Genomic DNA, 16,952 nt, shown 5'->3' with positions numbered 1-16,952 from the left:
CACCAGTGTGGGTGTCAGTGCCCAGGAAGCAAGGAAAGAGGGCCTGACTTGGAGCCTTCCTAGTGGGAGGGGAGACTTAACCCCTTGCACCCCAGGGAGCCTTCCCAATAACCACAAGCCATGAGACAAGCTCCTCTGGGGGCTGGTGCTGTCACAAGACTCCAGTGGCCACAAGCACGTGCACGTGGCTGAGCCAACCTGACAGGCCAGCAGGCAGGGAGCCTACTCTGTGGTTTGGTGGAGCCTCTGCAATTCAAAAATATCTCCCCAGTAACTGCCCCCAAGCCCCACTCTGGAAGTTTCCTTGGAATCAAGATGGTGCCTCGGCCACAAATGTGACCCAGGATACAGTGGTGCCTTCCCTGGGAGAGACCCAGACTGAAGGCATGTGGGAATCAGCAGATGTCCATGTGGGAGTTGGGGCAGCAGGGTGAGGCCATAGAATGTGATCAAAGGTATGGGTTTTAGAGTCAGACAGACCTGAATTCAAATCAGCCACTAATTACCTACGTCACCTTAGGTATGGGTTTCCCTGATAGCTCAGTTGGTAAAGAATCTGCCTGCAACGCAGGAGACCCCGGTTCAATTCCTGGGTTGGGAAGATCCCCTGGAAAAGGGATAGGCTACCCACTCCAATATTCTTGGGCTTCCCTTTTGGCTCAGCTGGTAAAGAATCCGCCCGCAATGCGGGAGACCTGGGTTCAATCCCTGGGTTGGGAAGATCCTCTGGAGAAGGGAAAGGCTACCCACTCCAGTATTCTGGCCTGGAGAATTGCATGGACTGTATGGGGTCGCAAAGAGTAGGACACGACTAAGTGATTTTCACTTTCACCTTGGGTATGTTACTGAATTCCATCTTCCCCAATTTCCTTATCTGTCAAATAGAGATCATTCCATCTGGTCATATAATTATGGTGAGGATGAAATCATAATCTATAAAATGCCCAGCATGATGCCCGATGTGCACTAGGCACTCTGTAAATGGCAGTTATTATTAATATTTTCAGGGGTGGGGAGCAGATATAGGGTGATGGAGCAGACCTGCCCTGAATACAGGAGGGTGTGTTGGCGGTTGGGCCCTGGGAAGAGGCTGGGCTCCCTTCCCCAGTTGTCTGCAGCTGGCTGTGGCCTAGTGCTGAACTCTTCTGTGTCTCGTCTGGGAACACTGGGTAAACTGAATTCCTGCCCTCCCAAGAGGCCTGTCTGGTCCCTGACCCCTGCAGTCTGAGGCCAGGGCATGCTGGGCCAGAGGATCGATGGCCCAGGGGGATGGGTTCATTCAGTTCTTTATTGGTCATCTGGGCCCTAAAGCTGCCCTTCAACTTAGGGTCTCCCTGAACTGCACAGACTGAACTGAACTGCACAGAAAGACCTACCACCTGCTGGGGCCAAGGAGGGGCACAGAGGTGGTCGTCATCCTAATATACACACCCTACCCTTAGAGCTTATGTTCCAACACTGAGACTTCTAGTGGTGCAAACCTGTACCCTCAGGGTTTACATCTCACTATTCTCCAGTTGAATAGCATGAATCTCAAGCTCATTTGGGACGTTCTTAGACCCCAGTGTTTCTCCTAGAAGTTCTTCTGCTCTCCCTCCAGCATCCCCAGTCTCTACCTGTCCCCCAACCTGCCCTCCAGGGCCTGGGGCTTCTCTTACAGCATCAGCCTGTCCCCCAGCCTCCTGTACAGGCTCCAAGAACTCCATTCTGGCCTCTGCCTGTCCTCCAGCTGCTTCTCCAGGACTCAGAGCTTCATATGCTTCTTGTCTCGGTGGGCTTTTAGCCAACAGAGGCTGCATCCCAGCATCTTGTGGCTCCGGAGGCTCTCTGGGCTCTGTGTGCCTTGGAGCCTCTCCAGGGAAGTTGACAAGCTCTGCAGGGGTCATAAGCCCATCCCCATTCAGGTCCTGAGTCTCCAGCACCTTGTCCACTACCAGGATCACCTGTGGAAGAGTCTGTAGTGACTGGAGATGCCCCCAGGAACCCTGACCCTCCCCATACGACCTACATCCCTGCTATGCAGGCTCTGAGCCCTCCTTTTACAGGGGATTCACTATTAAAAAAAAAGTCATGATGAGAAAAACAAAAGCAGACTTCCCTGGTGGCTCAGTGGTTAAGAATCCCCCTGCCAATGAAGGGGACGTGGGTTCAAGCCCTGGTCCAGGAAGATTCCACATGCCTGGGGGTAACTAAGCCCACACACCACAACTACTGAAGCCTGTGCACCCGAGGCAGTGCTCTGTGACAAGAGAAGCCACCGCAATGAGAAACCCAAAGACCACAACTGGAGAGCAGCCCGACTTGCCACAACTAGAGAAAGCTTGCCTGCAGCAATGAAGACCCAGTAAAGCCAAAAATAAATAAAATTAAAATAAACCCCAAAACCCCAAGGAGCTGGGTCTTCTTCATGGAGAAGAAGGGCTTACCGGGTTGGTGGTGGGAGAGTCAGAAGCTCCAGGGGCCAGAGCGGCTGTCAACATGGACAGCAGCTCCAGGCCATCCAGCTGTCCACTCTGGTCATAGTCGTGGAGAGCAAAGAGGTAGAGGAGAACTAAGGAAGAGAAGCTGGATCAGAAGAGGCATCAGGGGACAGCTGGATCAGGCAGGAGTCATGGGCTGGCCCGACGTCAGTCCCAGCTCTGGTTGCCCTGAGCCTCCCGTCCACTGGCCCCATCAGCCCAGCCTCTTACCCTGCTCTCGGCTCATGTTCTCTGGCTCCTCTTCCATCCTCTCTAGTCCCTTTAGGTAGCTCTGTAAAAGTCTGGCAAAAAAGTGGAAAATCAGCCCACTAGACACCAGTCTGCAGCCCCAGGCCTGGCCTCACCCCAGCCTACTCACCGAAGTTGCTCCTGGCCTGGCTCGAAGGGGTTGGGCAGAGGCAGATGCTGTGTTTCAGGGTCCAACCTGGAGAGGGAGGGAAGGACTGGCCTTGCAAAGAGCCTCCCCAAGGGCCCAGCCTCATAACCTTGTCTCCCAAGCTCCTGATAGAGATCACCTCCCAGGCCCAAAAGGAGCTGCTTCTCTGGGTCCCCAAAAGCCTTGGGGGGAACCTCAGGAGCACGACCTTACTCCCCAGATTCTGCCTTTGCAGATTTCTAGCTTAGATGTTAAGTGAAAATCCAAATAAAATATCTGGTTAGGTGGTGGCTAGAGGAGGCCACACCCAGTAGACACAAGGTAGTGCTCCAAGGAACCAGCACAGTGGGCGGCAGGACGATGTGGATTGTGGCAACTCTTCTCCTGTGATGTTGGTTGCTAAGGGACAGGTCTCTAGCTGAGCCCTGGTACTGCCCAGTTTTATATAGACCCAATGTGCTCCATAACACAAAATGGACTCTTTTCACCCCCCACGTTGAGGCGTAGTCTTAGAGTTTCAATCTGCTCAAGGGTTTTTATAACGCTCAAGATTTTCTCTTAGTTCTGGACGGGGATCCCTGTTTGCCCAAGTCACTCCAGACGTGTGATGTCAGAGAACTGTCAGGAGCTGTTACAGCAACTTTTGTCACTGCTGCCAGCCCTCACTGCTGCTCGTGTACCCATCCCCTGACCCCAGCCCGCATACCCCCTGCATAGTATTAATACACAAAACCTCAAAGAAGATACTTGAATAAAACAGAAATGATATACTAAGGATCTCTATTTCTTTGGAGCTTCCACTGTAAGAAGCTCCTGATAAGGGCAGCCCCTTCCCAAGCACATAACCTCACACCTCATTGGAAACGAGCTCCCAGTTCCAAGTGAACCCAGAAAACAGGTGTTGATGCCCACTTTGGAGAGGATACTCCGACAAGCACAATGCAGTGGTTGAGGTGGTGGGGATGACACAGAAGTCAAGGAGCATATACCCACTTTCCCAGGTTGCAGAGGGGCCCACACTACACTCTCTGAGACTTCCCCCTGCTCCGGGCCCATGGCTCTGCCCTCTGAATGCCATTACCTCATGGTGCCATCCTTGGGAGCAGCCTGACTCAGGGGCAGGAGCAGCAGCAGTAACGTTCTCATCATCACAGGTAACATCCTTCCTGTAACTGGAAGTAGGAACAGGAGTAGGGAAGCAGAGGGAAGGGGTCTGCCACGGAGTGGGGATCGATGGATTAGACAGCAACGCTTCCCTCTGCCTCTACCTGCCATCTAGGGGACAGGACTCCTGCACAGGGAGGAGCCACACAGGACATCAGCCATCCCCAGTAAATCTTATTTCAGATCCAGCACGTAGAGGGCATACTGCAGACCTGTGTTGGGAGAAGCCGAGCTGCAGACAGGAGCCTCTCCCTGCACCCCACTCCTGTTCCCCCCAGAGAAGTGCATGCCCAAGTCACTCCAGACGTGATGTCAGAGAGCTGTCAGGAGCTGTTACAGCAAATTTTGTCACAGCTACTAGCCCTCACTGCCGCTCCTATAATCATTCCCTACTCCAGCCCGCATACCCCTGCAGAGTATTAATGCACAAAGCCTTGAGGAAGATACCCAAATAAAACAGAAACAATACGCTAATGATCTCTATTTCACAGGTAACATTAACGGGTGGCTGGGGAAGTGCTCAGAGAAGTGCAGTTTAAGCATGTCTGATTTAGCTCAGTCCAATTATTTTACAGACTCGCTTCAGTTGTGTCCGACTCTGTGCGACCCCATAGACGGCAGCCCACCAGGCTCCACCATCCCTGGGATTCTCTAGGCAAGAACACTGGAGTGGGTTGCCATTTCCTTCTCCAATAGTTCAGAGAGGTTAAGAAAAAGGCCGAACTAGACATGCCAAGAGTGGGACTTCCCTGGTGGTCCTGTGGCTAAGACTCTACCCTCCCAATGCAGGGGGCCTAGGTTCAATCCCTGGTGGAGAACTAGATCCCATCAAGCCACAACTAAGAGTTTGCATCCTGAAACTAAAAGATCCCACATGCCGCAACGAAGACCTGGTGTAGCCAATTAAATAAATATTTTTAAAAATAGAAATGCAGAGTCACAAAAAGCCTTAAATAGGGAGGGAAATAAATTGTTTGCATTTATTAAAAACTCACTAAAGAACAAATCAAAAGAAACTCAAGACTCTTTGAAATAGGTCAACGCTCAGGTAGGGCTTGAAAACACAACAAATCAGGGTCAATATAACAGTGGTCCCAAGAACTGCTATTTACTAAATGCAGTTGGGGAAACCAGATCTCAGTAGAAAGGAAAAAAACAAAAACAAAAATGTTCTTTTAGGCCTACATTGTGTAGGTCCATTGGCAGCACAATCAACTGATTAAATAAAAATAGTCAAATAGGGGATCAACCAAAGCACAGAGCAAGAAGCTTTCTCATTAGTCCCAGGATCGTGTACATATCATGTGAGTTTCTGAGGAAGCAGAAGCCCTCCAGAGCTGAGGCCTGAAACCTCAAACTCATCTCTAGGAAGACAAATCAACAGGTCCTTGATGGTCTACAGCAGACAATTAGGAACCCTCTGAAATAGTGCCCTATACTCTGGCTGGCATTGAATTTTCCTGGAGAAAGGAGCATAGATTTCAGCCGATTCTCAAGGAGTTCCATGACCCTGACAAGGTTCAGGACCACTGAAAAGGAAGATATCATCTTCCTAAGAGATCTTCCTAGAGTTGGTGAGCATCTGGCCAACACGTGGATGCTTGTGTAGCTATTGCACAAATAGAGCTGTCTTGAGCATGGAAGACCACAAGTAGGTGAAGCTACTGAGAGTCATAGAAACTGTCCCCGTTTTTCTATGCATAAGTTGGCCTGAAAAGATACAGTAAGTCTACATGGTTTATTGGTGTGGCCAAGTAGATGCACAGCTGCCTTAAGGATGTTCATGGGGACTCCCCTGGTGATCCAGTAAAAGAATCCATCTTCCAATGCAGAGGACGTGGTTTTAATCCCTGGTCCAAGAACTAAGACCCCACATGCTTCAGGGCAACTAAGCTCATATCCCTCAACTACTGAGACCAAGCACAACAGAAGTTCCTTCATGCTGTAGCCAAGGCCCAACATAACCAAAAATAAGTAAATATATAGGTTTAAAAAAAAATAAGAATGTTCATGAACTTTGGCTGGAAACGTAGATCCTTGGGCTTTAGTTGTTGTAGCCAGGAGAGAAGATAGGTCTTGGACCCATCCAAGGGAGACAGAACTGAGCTCTCTATACAGCTTGGGGACCTTTAGAGGTCCTGCCACAGGGAACACACCTCAATGAAAGGATGGACTAGAAAAATATCCGGGCTTCCATGTCTGGGAGTATGAGAATAAACGTTCCAATGAAAGTAACCACAAAGCTAGATAAAAATAGAAAGTATATTTTTAAATGCATTTAGTTGGCAAGAAAGTAAGAAATACCCAGAGCATAAAGCCACAGTGGAAACAGTAATCCCTGGGGGAAAACTGTGCTTGAAGTCAACTTTTGCCTAGGGTATCTGCCAAACCAAGCCAACTGAACTTGAATTATCAGCTGAATGCTTCATGCAGTAGCAAAGACCAGAGATAAAGAATGCTTGGGCCCATTGAATGTGAAGAGACTAACAGGAGATTCCTTACATATAGTTGGGATTAAAATAGCTATCCTCTCAAAATGTAATTTATACAAAGAAAAGATTGACTCTTTTTTAAATGCAATGAGTGAGTTAAATAAATTAGACAGGTGATGTAAGAATTAGTGAACTGGAGAACAGATCTAAATAAATAGTCCAGAGTACAGTTAATTGAGTCAAAGACATATAAAATATAAAACAAAGCAGCATGGAGGAGATAATAGAGAAAATTGGATTAAAAACAGAATTTGAAGAAATAGTAGCTGAGATTATTCTATGTTGCAAAACACTAACATTCCCATCCAGGAAGCCCAACAATCCCAGGCAGATTAAATAAACAGAAATACACATCTAGAATTGCTGTTCTGAAAAAACAGAAAACCAAGAAAAAGAGAAAATCTCAAAAGTACTCAAACAGAAAAGACAAATCACCTAAAAGGAAGCATAATTAGACAGACAGCTGATTTCACAACAGCAACAGTAATGCCATCAGTGACTCAATGGACATGAGCTTGAGCAGGCTCTGAGAGATGGTGAAGGACAGGGAAGCCTGGCGTGCTATAGTCCATGGGGTTGCAAAATGCCAGACGTGACTGAGTGACTGAACAATGCACCCCTATGTTACTATGACATTATTTACTATAACCAAGATATGGAATCATGTGATATATATACATGTATATATATATATTTACATGTGTATACTCACATACACGTACACATGATGAAATACTACTCAGCCATAAGAAAGGATGAAATAATGCCATTTGTGGCAACATGGATGGACCTTGAGGGTACTAAACCAAATGAAATAAGTCAGATGGAGCAGACAAATACCATATGATTTTACTCATATGCAGAATATGAAAAATTATTTTAAAAATAAAAATAAAATAAATGAAAAAATCAAACCCAAACAAACAAATAGATCTAGAGAAGAGAACAATGGTTACCAGAGAGGAGGGGCTGGGGGAGGGTAAAATGGCTAAGGGAGATACACTGTATATTGATGGATGGAAACTAAATTTTTTGATGGTAATCCCACTGTAGGGGACACAGAGGTATAAATATAAAGTACACATAAAGCTTATATAATATTATTAAAAAAAAAACACAACAGTGATGCCAGAACACAGTAGTATAATATTTCAATGTGTCAAAAAAGGGGTGGGGGAAATGGCCATTTTAGATTTTTAATCTCAGCAAAATTATCTTTTAAGAATGAGATTAAACAAAAAATGTTTGACAAATTTTAGATAACAAATTAGAGAATTTACCACCAACAGTTCTCTATTAAAGGAAATTCTAAGAGATATAACTCAGGAAGAAGGAAAATGATCCCAGAAGGAATATTTGGAATGCATGGAAAAAGGGTGAAAGAAGAAATCAGAATGGGACTTCTCTGGTGGTAGAGTGGATAGGAATTCGACTGCCAATGCAGGGGACACAAGTTCAATCCCTGGCCTGGGAAGATTCCACATGGAGCACAGCAACTAAGCCTGTGAACCATAACTATTGAGCCAGCGTGCAGCAACTACTGAAGCTCATGCGCTAGAGCCTGTGTTCCACAAGAGAAACCATCACAACAGGAAGCCAGGGCACTACAGTGAAGAGTAGCCCTAGCTTGCACAACTAGAGAAAGCCTGCTTGTAAAAATAGACCCAGCGCAACCACACACACACACACACACACACACACACACACACACACACAAAATCAGAATGTGGGGAAATCTAACAAAGATTGTTAAACAATGATAATTATATTATTATATGGAGCAAAAAAAGATGGTGTGAGCTACATTATTGGACAACATTAAGATATAAGGTGAGGACAGTTGTTTGGGAAGAGAGTGGACATAATGATCAACTGTTAACTATGCATGTAAAAATTTTCTAATAACCACTAAAAGATAGAAATGAAATGTTTGACCTCAAACAAGCAGAAAAAAAAGGAACGGAAATTTTTAAAAATCATTCCAAAGGAAGGCAGGAAAACAGAAAAAAGAGAAGCTAAAAATTAATTAAATGACTAAAAAGGAAGACAAGTAGAAAGCATAAAATAAGATAGTAAAATAGATCCAAGTATATCAGTAATCATAATAAACATAAATTGTATAAACTCATAAGTTAAGAAATAGAGATTATCAAAATTACATAAAACAACATACAAATCACATGCAATTTTCAAGAGATTAAGAGATTAACACAGAAAAGTTGAAAGCAAAATGGTGGGGAAAGGATACATGAAGCAATACTAGAGAGAAGAAAACCAGCATAGCTTTATCAATATTAGAATAAATGGACCTTAAGGTGAAAAGCATTATTATAGATAAAAGCATGTCATTATAAAATGCATGAAAATTTAATCCCCTACGAAGGTATAATTCTGAACCTGTAGAAACCTAACAACTAGCCTAAAAACATCTAAAATGATAAATGGCATAACACTACACACCTATTGTTATTTAGTTGCTAAATCATGCCCAATTCTTTGTGACCCCAGGGACTGTACCCTGCCAGGCTCCTCTGTCCATGAGATTTCCCAAGCAAGTATACTGGAGTGGGTTGCCATTTCCTCCTCCAGGGAATTTGTTCAAACCCATAGAATGTACAACACCAAGGATGAACCCTATGGTTGACTGTGGACTTTGGATGATTATGCTGTGTCAATTTAGGTTCTCAATTCATCGTATACCATTCTGGTGGGGCACAATGATAATGGACATGGCTGTGCATGTATAGGGAATTACATGGGAAACTTCTCAGTTTTGCTGCGAACCTAAAACTGCTCTAAAACAAAGTCTTTAGAAAAAAAGCTGGCATAAACTCAATCAGAAAAATCTAATCTGCTATTATGGGGGAGAATTGAACATATATCAAACAGAATCTGAAAGATTAAATAGACTAAAAATTAGTAAAAATGTAGACAGATGATTGGATAAAACATTTACTAAACTTGAGCTAATGGACAAATAGAGAACCCAACTCCAGTCACTTAGCAACTGCATATTCTCAACACATGTGGATTATTTATAAAAACTGAAAAGCAGAAGGCCAAAGAATGTGACTCAATGAGTATTAAAGAATCAGTCTCATACTGTTATGAGATTAAAAGCAATTACATTAGGAATCAGTAACAAAAATGATGTAAAAAATCTCATTTAGGGAATTCTCTGGCAGTCCAGTGGTTAGAACTCTGGGCTTTCACTGATGAGGGTCTGGGTTCAATCTCTGGTTGGGGAACAAAGATTCTACAAGCTGCATAGTACAGCTAAAAAAAAAAAAAACACCTTAGTTATATAATAACTGTAAAAAGCACACTTAAATATACATCAGAGAAAAATATCATAATGGAAAATTTTCAGTACTTAAAATTGAATAATATTGGAAACATTAACATCAAAGCAAGATACATAGCTAAAACAGTATTATAGGGGAAATGAATTGGCTTAAAAACTTAGAAGAAAGGCTAAAAGCTAATGAGTTAAGCTTCCAACTCAAGAAGCTAGTAAAAGAGAATAAACCCAAAGAAATTAAAAGAAATGAAATAACAAAAGATACAAGAAATTTAAAACACAATAGAAAGGAGTGTGCGTCTATCTGTGTGTGCTAAGTCACTCCAGTCATGTTTGACTTTGCAACTCCATGGACCGGACTATACGTAGCCTACCAGGTTCTTCTGTTCATGGGGTTTTTCAGGCAAGAGTACTGGAGTGGATTGCCATTTCCTTCTACAGAGGATCGTCCAAAGCTAAACAACTGTGTTTCTTCAAAAGGAGTAATAAGTTAGAAAACCTCCAACAACTTTCATTAAGAACAAAGAGAAAAGGCACAAATAAACAACATTAGGAATTAAAAGCAGACATAACTGTAGAAATAGAAGAAAGTTGTAAACTTAGCAGATATAGCCATTTTCCTAGAAAAACTTCACATCAAAACTGACATCAAAAGAAATAGCAAATTTTGTTTTGTTTTTTTGCAAATTCTAAAAGTCCTACAACCCTTGAAGAAATTGAGTTAGTGAGTATTAACCTATATTGTTTTAGGAGCTATAAACTATAAACTAAAGCTATAAACCTGAACTATTTCTAGAGCAACCTGCCAATTAATTGCCATAAAACTCTGATCCAACAGTATCATCCTGAGGATTACATAAGGAAGAACACAAATAGAAAAGAAATTATAAAGATATTTATAGCTGTGCTATTAATAGTAGTCAAAGAACTGTAAACAACCTGAATGTGTAACATTTAGACAGGCTAAGCAAATCATACTATGTGACAGAGCCATTAAAAATGATAAATATTTCTAATTTGTTTTAAAGGACAAAAATGGACATATTTGAGTATATTTAAAGTATGAACTTCTGTATTATGAAAGAGACCATGAATCAAGTTCAGAAGACAAGTGATGAAGGACTGGAGGGAACAGCGTTCAAAGCTTTAGGGTTTTCAGGATGGTGCTGTTCACCACCACTCCCAGCGGGGGCTTTGAGACGGAAATCTCCATGGAAACCCTATGGAGACTGAGTGAAAATCCAAGAACTGCAGCATTATGTGAGGGTGAGGATTAGAGAAAAGGCTCTGCCCACAGCGGGTTTATGGTTAGGAAGCAATGGCTTAGCAAGGGTCTAGGTGAGTGGACAGGAGGGCTGCCTCACCCAGTTCTTGGTACCCAGTGTGCTGTGGGTTTGAAGACAGGAGGCTGAGGGCTCCAGGCTGTAAGGTGGAAATAGGGGCACAAAATGGTTGAATGGGCCAGCTGGCCAGAAGAGGCCAGAAGGAGAATGACAGTAGGCATAGGATGCGGCCGAGGACGCCATGGGAAGCAGCAGCCCAAGTCAAGACCTTTGGTGACAAGGACCAAGGAGGTGAGCCTTCGTAGGGAAGGCAAGTGTCAATATAAGTTTATAGAATAAGGGCTAGCTTTATTCAATTCTTATATTTATTGAGCACCTACTATATGGTAGGCACTAACTTGTAAGTAAGATGATAATATTAGGTAAAATTACTCATTCTTTTTTCTCCGTAACACTTAACATATTTATGTAAATAGGAAAAGATACAAACCTTAAAACGACAATTTAAGAGAAAAACAGAAACACAGAATTGCTAAGGAATAGGGGATGTAGCCCAGAGTTTAACGGTATGGGCCCTAATCTCAGGCTGGCCTAAGTTCAAATGCAGACTCTGCAACTCACCAACTGTGTGACTTCTGTGTTTTAGAACCTTGATCTGTAACATGAGGATGACGAGAGCATCTCTCAGGGTGTGGTGAAGGTTCGATAAGACAGGATGTGTAAAAGGCAGCGCCTGGTGATATTATATAATAAGGCATTTTCCTCCCAGAAGTTTTTCTGGACTGCTTTGCAGGGCCTTCACATATACCTACCATTCTGGTCTCCCCACCTGGATATCTTCAAATTGCTTTCTCCTCCCCATCTGTTTACTGTCAGGACCTGGGCCAACAGCAGGCACAGGAATAATTTAAATCCCCCAGAGCTGCCAAAACCTATTATCCAGGCTTAATGCATTATCACCACTAGGAGTTGCCTTTTGAAAGAGGACATTTGGAAACTACAAAGAATGACTGGTGGGAGCCGTTCAGGCATAAAGGAGAAGCACCCATCAGATCCCCCTAATCCAGTCACTCATTGGGCCAACGGTGCTGGTTTGAAAGACGTGTCTACCCTCAGTGAGGGAAGGGGAGGGTGGGATGAGTTGGAAGAGTAGCCTTGGCATATATACACTACCATAGCTAGCTAGTGGGAGGCTGCTGCACAGCACAGGGAGCGCTCAGCTCGATGCTCCGTGATGACCTAGAGAGGGGGGATGAGGGGGTAGAAGGGAGGTTCAAGAGGGAGGGGATACATGTATATGTATGGCACTGCAGCAAAGAACCTGCCTGACAACATAGGAGAAGCAGTTTCGATCCCTGGGTTGAGAAGACCTCCTAGAGAAGGAATGGCAACCCACTCCAGTATTCTTGCCTGGAAAATCCCATGGACAGTAGCGCCTGGCGGGCTATAGTCCATGGGGTCACAAAACTGTCAGTCACAACTTAGCAACTAAACAACAAATAGCATATTCTCTTCATTGTATGGCAGGAACTAACACAACACTGTAAAGCCATTATACCCCAATAAAAATAAAATACAGAAAAAAAGGAAAGGGAAAAAAAAGAGAAAAACATATCTACCAAGTCTTTCTTGCGAGAAATAGCTGAACTCAAATTTGCCTTTCCTTGTATATGATCTGGACTTAGGAACTCACTTATAATGAACAGTGGAAATGATGCCAAGTAACCTCCAAGTCTGAGTCATAAAAGACAACAGGGTTTGTGCCTGGTTCTGGCTCTCTCTCTCTCCCTCTCTTGACATGCAGATACACCCTGAACCAACGTGGAAGAAGTCTGCTGTGCTGAAAAGACCACGTGGAGGAAGCACATAAGGAGAGGGATGCTTGAGAGGTCCTGGTTGTGATTCCTGCAGCTCCCAGCTGCTCACTTCCCACCCAAGGGCCAGGCAGGTGAGAGAGCAAAACTGTAGATGATTCCAAGCCACAGCCTTCCAGCTATCCCAGCCAACACTGCCGGAGCAGAACTGAGCTTGTCTTCACAGTCCTGCCCAGAATGTACACTCACAGGCATAGTCAATGCTATTGTTTTCGGCCATTGAGCTTTGAGGCGATTTGTCAATTGTCATAATGATAGATTGGCTTCTTGGCAGTCACACAGGGCTCTGCTCTCAGAAGGGCCCTGGGCTTAGACTAAGGCTCTGCTGTCTCTGTCTTGAAATTCTCAATCTTTTCTAATAGTGGGCCCTGAAAAGGATGACCTGGTCCTGAACCCTGCCTACATGAATTACTCTTATTCTCCTCCTCTTGGTCCTATGTATTTGTCACACGCAGGCAACTATTCAGCATGTGCAGTGGACAGGGCAATGGCACCAGCCAGACCTAGGTTCAGATCCCAGCTGCACCACAGACTGTCCCTGTGACCTTAGGTAGGTTAATTATCCCTCAGAATGGAGATAATAATACTTATTTCACTGAGTTCCAGTGAATACTAAGTGGATAACGAATTACTCCTTGCACAAGGAGTCTCTTATTCTTGTCCCTGTCTCTGATAGCTTCTCGTTTTAAAGAACCCTCCATAGCCACATCAGCTTCCCTGGTAACTCAGTCAGTAAAGCATCTGCCTGCAATGTAGGAGACCCGGGTTCCGTCCCTGGGTCAGGAAGATCCCCTGGAGAAGGAAATGGCAACCCAATCCAGTATTCTTGCTTGAATATTCCGTGGACAAAGGAGCCTGTGGGCTACAGTCCATGAGGTGGCAAGAGTCAGATTCGAATTAGTGACCAAACTACCACCATACCCGCATCAGAGTAATCTTTTGCTGGAATTCCACTGTTCCAAAACCTTCAGTGGGTCCCTATTTCTATTATAGTTCAGTCTTCACCTGGACATTCAAGTCCTTCTCTGATCAGATCTTGTGTTACCATTTTTAGACTCATCTTCCAATTTTCCATCATCCTAACATTTTGCTTCAAACAGATGGGTTCAGGAGTACGTGGAAATACTTTTCACTTTCACCTTGCAGTTCTTTTGCCCAAGCTGTTTCATCCCTTACCTGAAATATCCTGGGCCTTCCTGACAACCTTAACACTCTGGTTTCAGTCCACTTCAGAAGCAAATAACTGCATATGGGCTTTCAGTGTCATCTCAGTAACATTCTCCTAAGTCATGCTTCCAAATGTGACATTTTTAGTCCAAATAACTCACCTCTATGATTTAAAGGAAGCCAGACTAAGGCATGCTTCCCTGGTGGCTCAGTTGGTAAAGAATACACTTGTAATGCAGGTAGACCCAGGTTCGATCCCTGCATTGGGAAGATTCCCTGTTGAAGGTATGGCAACCCACTCCAGTATCCTGCCTGGGAAATCTCATAAACAGAGGAGCCTGATGGGCTACAGTCCATGGGGTCACAAAGAGTCGGACACGACTGAGTGACTAAACCACCAGCACCACCAGGCTAAGGCAGCTCAAGTAACATTTAATGAGGTTGGTGTAATGTGATTTCTTCATCCTTTCACATTTCTAACTATTTATTGAAGAGTTGTTTGCCATGTCCTTCTCCAGGGGATCTTCTCGACTCTGGGATCAAACCTGGGTCTCCAGCATTGTGGGCAGATTCTGTACCGTTTGAGCTACTTGTAAGCAACAGAAATAAAGCAGTTATTGAAAACTGCCTGTCAAATAAATATGTTCCTAATCATTTTCTATAACTACAATGTGCTGAAACACAATTTACCCTAATGACCACAGAAAAGCCACCACAATTATTAGAGTCGTTATATAATCCAATACAGTTATTTACATCACACGCACAGACACACACACTCACAATGACCCTCCAGTATTTGATTGCTTCAAGCCTTTGCATCGGTGCATAGGAGGAGAGCCTGGCCTTGGAGTTGGAACTCTGATCGAATCCAGTCTGTCATAGTACTAACAGTGTGATCTTGGCAGGTGTTTTGGGGCCTTCACTCTAAAAAATGAGGATAGGGACTTCTCTTGCAGTCCAGTGGGTAAGACCTTGTGCTCCCAGTGCAGGGGGCTTGGTTTCTGGGGACTCAGATTTGATCCTTCTTTGGGAAACTAATATCCCTCATGCCCCATGTGCATGCTAAGTCGCTTCAGTCGTGTCTGACTCTGCCTGACTCAATGGACTGTAGCTGCCAGGGTCCTCTGTCCATGGGATTTCCCAGGCAAGAATACTGGAGTGGGTTGCCATGCCCTCCTCCAGCGGATCTTCCCCACCCAGGGATGGAACTGGTGTCTCTTACCTCTCCTGGCAGGCAGGTTCTTTACCACTGACCACCTGGGAAGCCCCTCATGCCCCATAGTGAGGCCTAAAATATGCAAACTGAAAAAAACCAGGAGGATAACGGTATCTATCTGGAAGGGGCTCAGGGAGATGCACTGGAAAACGCAGGTAGAGTGACTGGCAGTGAGTATTGCTCCCTGAGGATTTCAGAGACTCTAGGATGTGGGAGAGCCTTTCCGTTGCTTGACTTTCCATCTAGTGCAAAACCACTTGCACAGCACCCCTGTCGATGGCCATCAGCCTCTACTGGACTTCCCAGGACAGGAGTCTGGCACCTCACGGGCATCCATTCCATTTCCAGCTAATACTGTCGGAAGTTATTTGGAACTCAATCTTCTGCCTTAATTCCTCCCTCCAGAGCCGCCTGTGACTCTATCACTACCCCACCCCCTCACAAAAGAAGAGGCAATGGCTGTACAGACCAAGAAGTCCCACACCTGAGAGCTGGGCTCCCCTGCCATTGCCAACAGGGTGATAACCCTCGGTTCCTCCTTCTCCTCCTCTGTCAAATGAGGATGAAACTCCTGCCAGCCTCCCCTCCCCCCGGGATTGTCAGAGCAACGAATAAGACCAGAAAGGAAAAGCCCCTGGGGGGATGATGAACTTCACCCTTCCCAGCCCCCACCTCGCCCCATCACCGCGAAGGAGCTCAGGTCTCAGGTCTCCCTTTTCAGGCCCTCCCTCTACCTGCTCTCAGGGGTAACCTCGGAGAGGCGCCCAGAGGCGGGAGCCGGCGCTCCTGCTGCGTCCGAGCCGCAAGGGATGCGGAGGCACTGCGCCTTCAGCATCCGACCCGGAGCCAGGAGGCCGCCCCCGCCCGCGGTCCAGCCCCGCGGCGCGCAGCATCGCCCGGCTGCCCGCGGCGGGGTCCCAGGCCACCCACCGGGCAGGGCTCGCACCCACCTGCGGCGGCGCCGGTCCGTCTGGGTCGTCGCTGGAGGCTGTGCGCCGCCGCCGCCGCCGCCGCCGCCGCGCCTCGGCTCCCGCCGCCCGGCCCTCCCCCGGACCGCTCCACGTGGCCGCTCCACGTAGCTGTCCCGGCTGCGGCCGCCGCCCTGGCCCGGGCAGAGTCCTGAGCGCCAGCGCCGCGGGCAGGATCCCCGCCCCGCCCCGCAGACCCTGGCCCACACCCGGCGAGAGTGTGTGGTGTGCGTATATGTATGTGGGTGTGCGCGCGTGACAGATACAGACAACTAGGAGGCAGAGAGACAGATGATGAAGTTGATGTATATACGAAGCATATTTAACTGGGGGGCCACTCCCTGCTGGGACCCAGATGTGTGTGACAAGACAGAAGCTAACTTACTGTTAGCCTGTGGGATTGTGGCTGTGTATGTAGCTGTGTGGACGAGGGGCTGATGACACCGTAGGGAGGGGTGTTGTGTGTGGCCCTGTATCCAGTATGACAGTACTTGAGAGAGTTTGGCCAGTGCTTGACTGGCTGACTGGGTGTGTGACAGCACAGGATGTTAGTGGTGTGTCTGTTAGGGTATCTGTGTGAACTCTTCCTGTTTGTGATGCTCAAGTGACACTTGCAACTGTCGGCTTC

General features: G+C 45.9%; 1 protein-coding gene across 1 annotated transcript; it reads right to left on the bottom strand.

Annotated features, from left to right (window-relative positions):
- Positions 817-16,419, bottom strand: CGREF1 (cell growth regulator with EF-hand domain 1). Its single transcript, XM_018055519.1, has 6 exons — positions 16,307-16,419; positions 3,938-4,028; positions 2,839-2,904; positions 2,691-2,761; positions 2,427-2,551; positions 817-1,943 (listed from the first exon to the last, which is right to left on the bottom strand). Exons 2-6 carry the CDS (start codon positions 4,015-4,017, stop codon positions 1,497-1,499), a joined length of 789 nt encoding a protein of 262 aa, XP_017911008.1. The 5' UTR covers positions 4,018-4,028; positions 16,307-16,419; the 3' UTR covers positions 817-1,496.

Source organism: Capra hircus, chromosome 11 (genome assembly GCF_001704415.2).
Source record: "Capra hircus breed San Clemente chromosome 11, ASM170441v1, whole genome shotgun sequence".
Taxonomy (NCBI): domain Eukaryota; kingdom Metazoa; phylum Chordata; class Mammalia; order Artiodactyla; family Bovidae; genus Capra; species Capra hircus.
The sequence above is the reverse complement of the archived record's forward strand: the minus strand, read 5'-3'. Positions and strand labels throughout refer to the sequence as shown.

Bases quoted from the DNA above. Each gene is read 5' to 3' on its own strand.
- CGREF1 (XM_018055519.1), bottom strand. From the start codon at position 4,017: ATGTTACCTGTGATGATGAGAACGTTACTGCTGCTGCTCCTGCCCCTG. The intron at 2,905-3,937 runs GTAATGGCATTC...CTCCCTCTCCAG, and splicing joins CCCAAGGATGGCACCATGAG to GTTGGACCCTGAAACACAGC. The intron at 2,552-2,690 runs GTAAGAGGCTGG...TCTCTTCCTTAG, and splicing joins GAACATGAGCCGAGAGCAGG to TTCTCCTCTACCTCTTTGCT.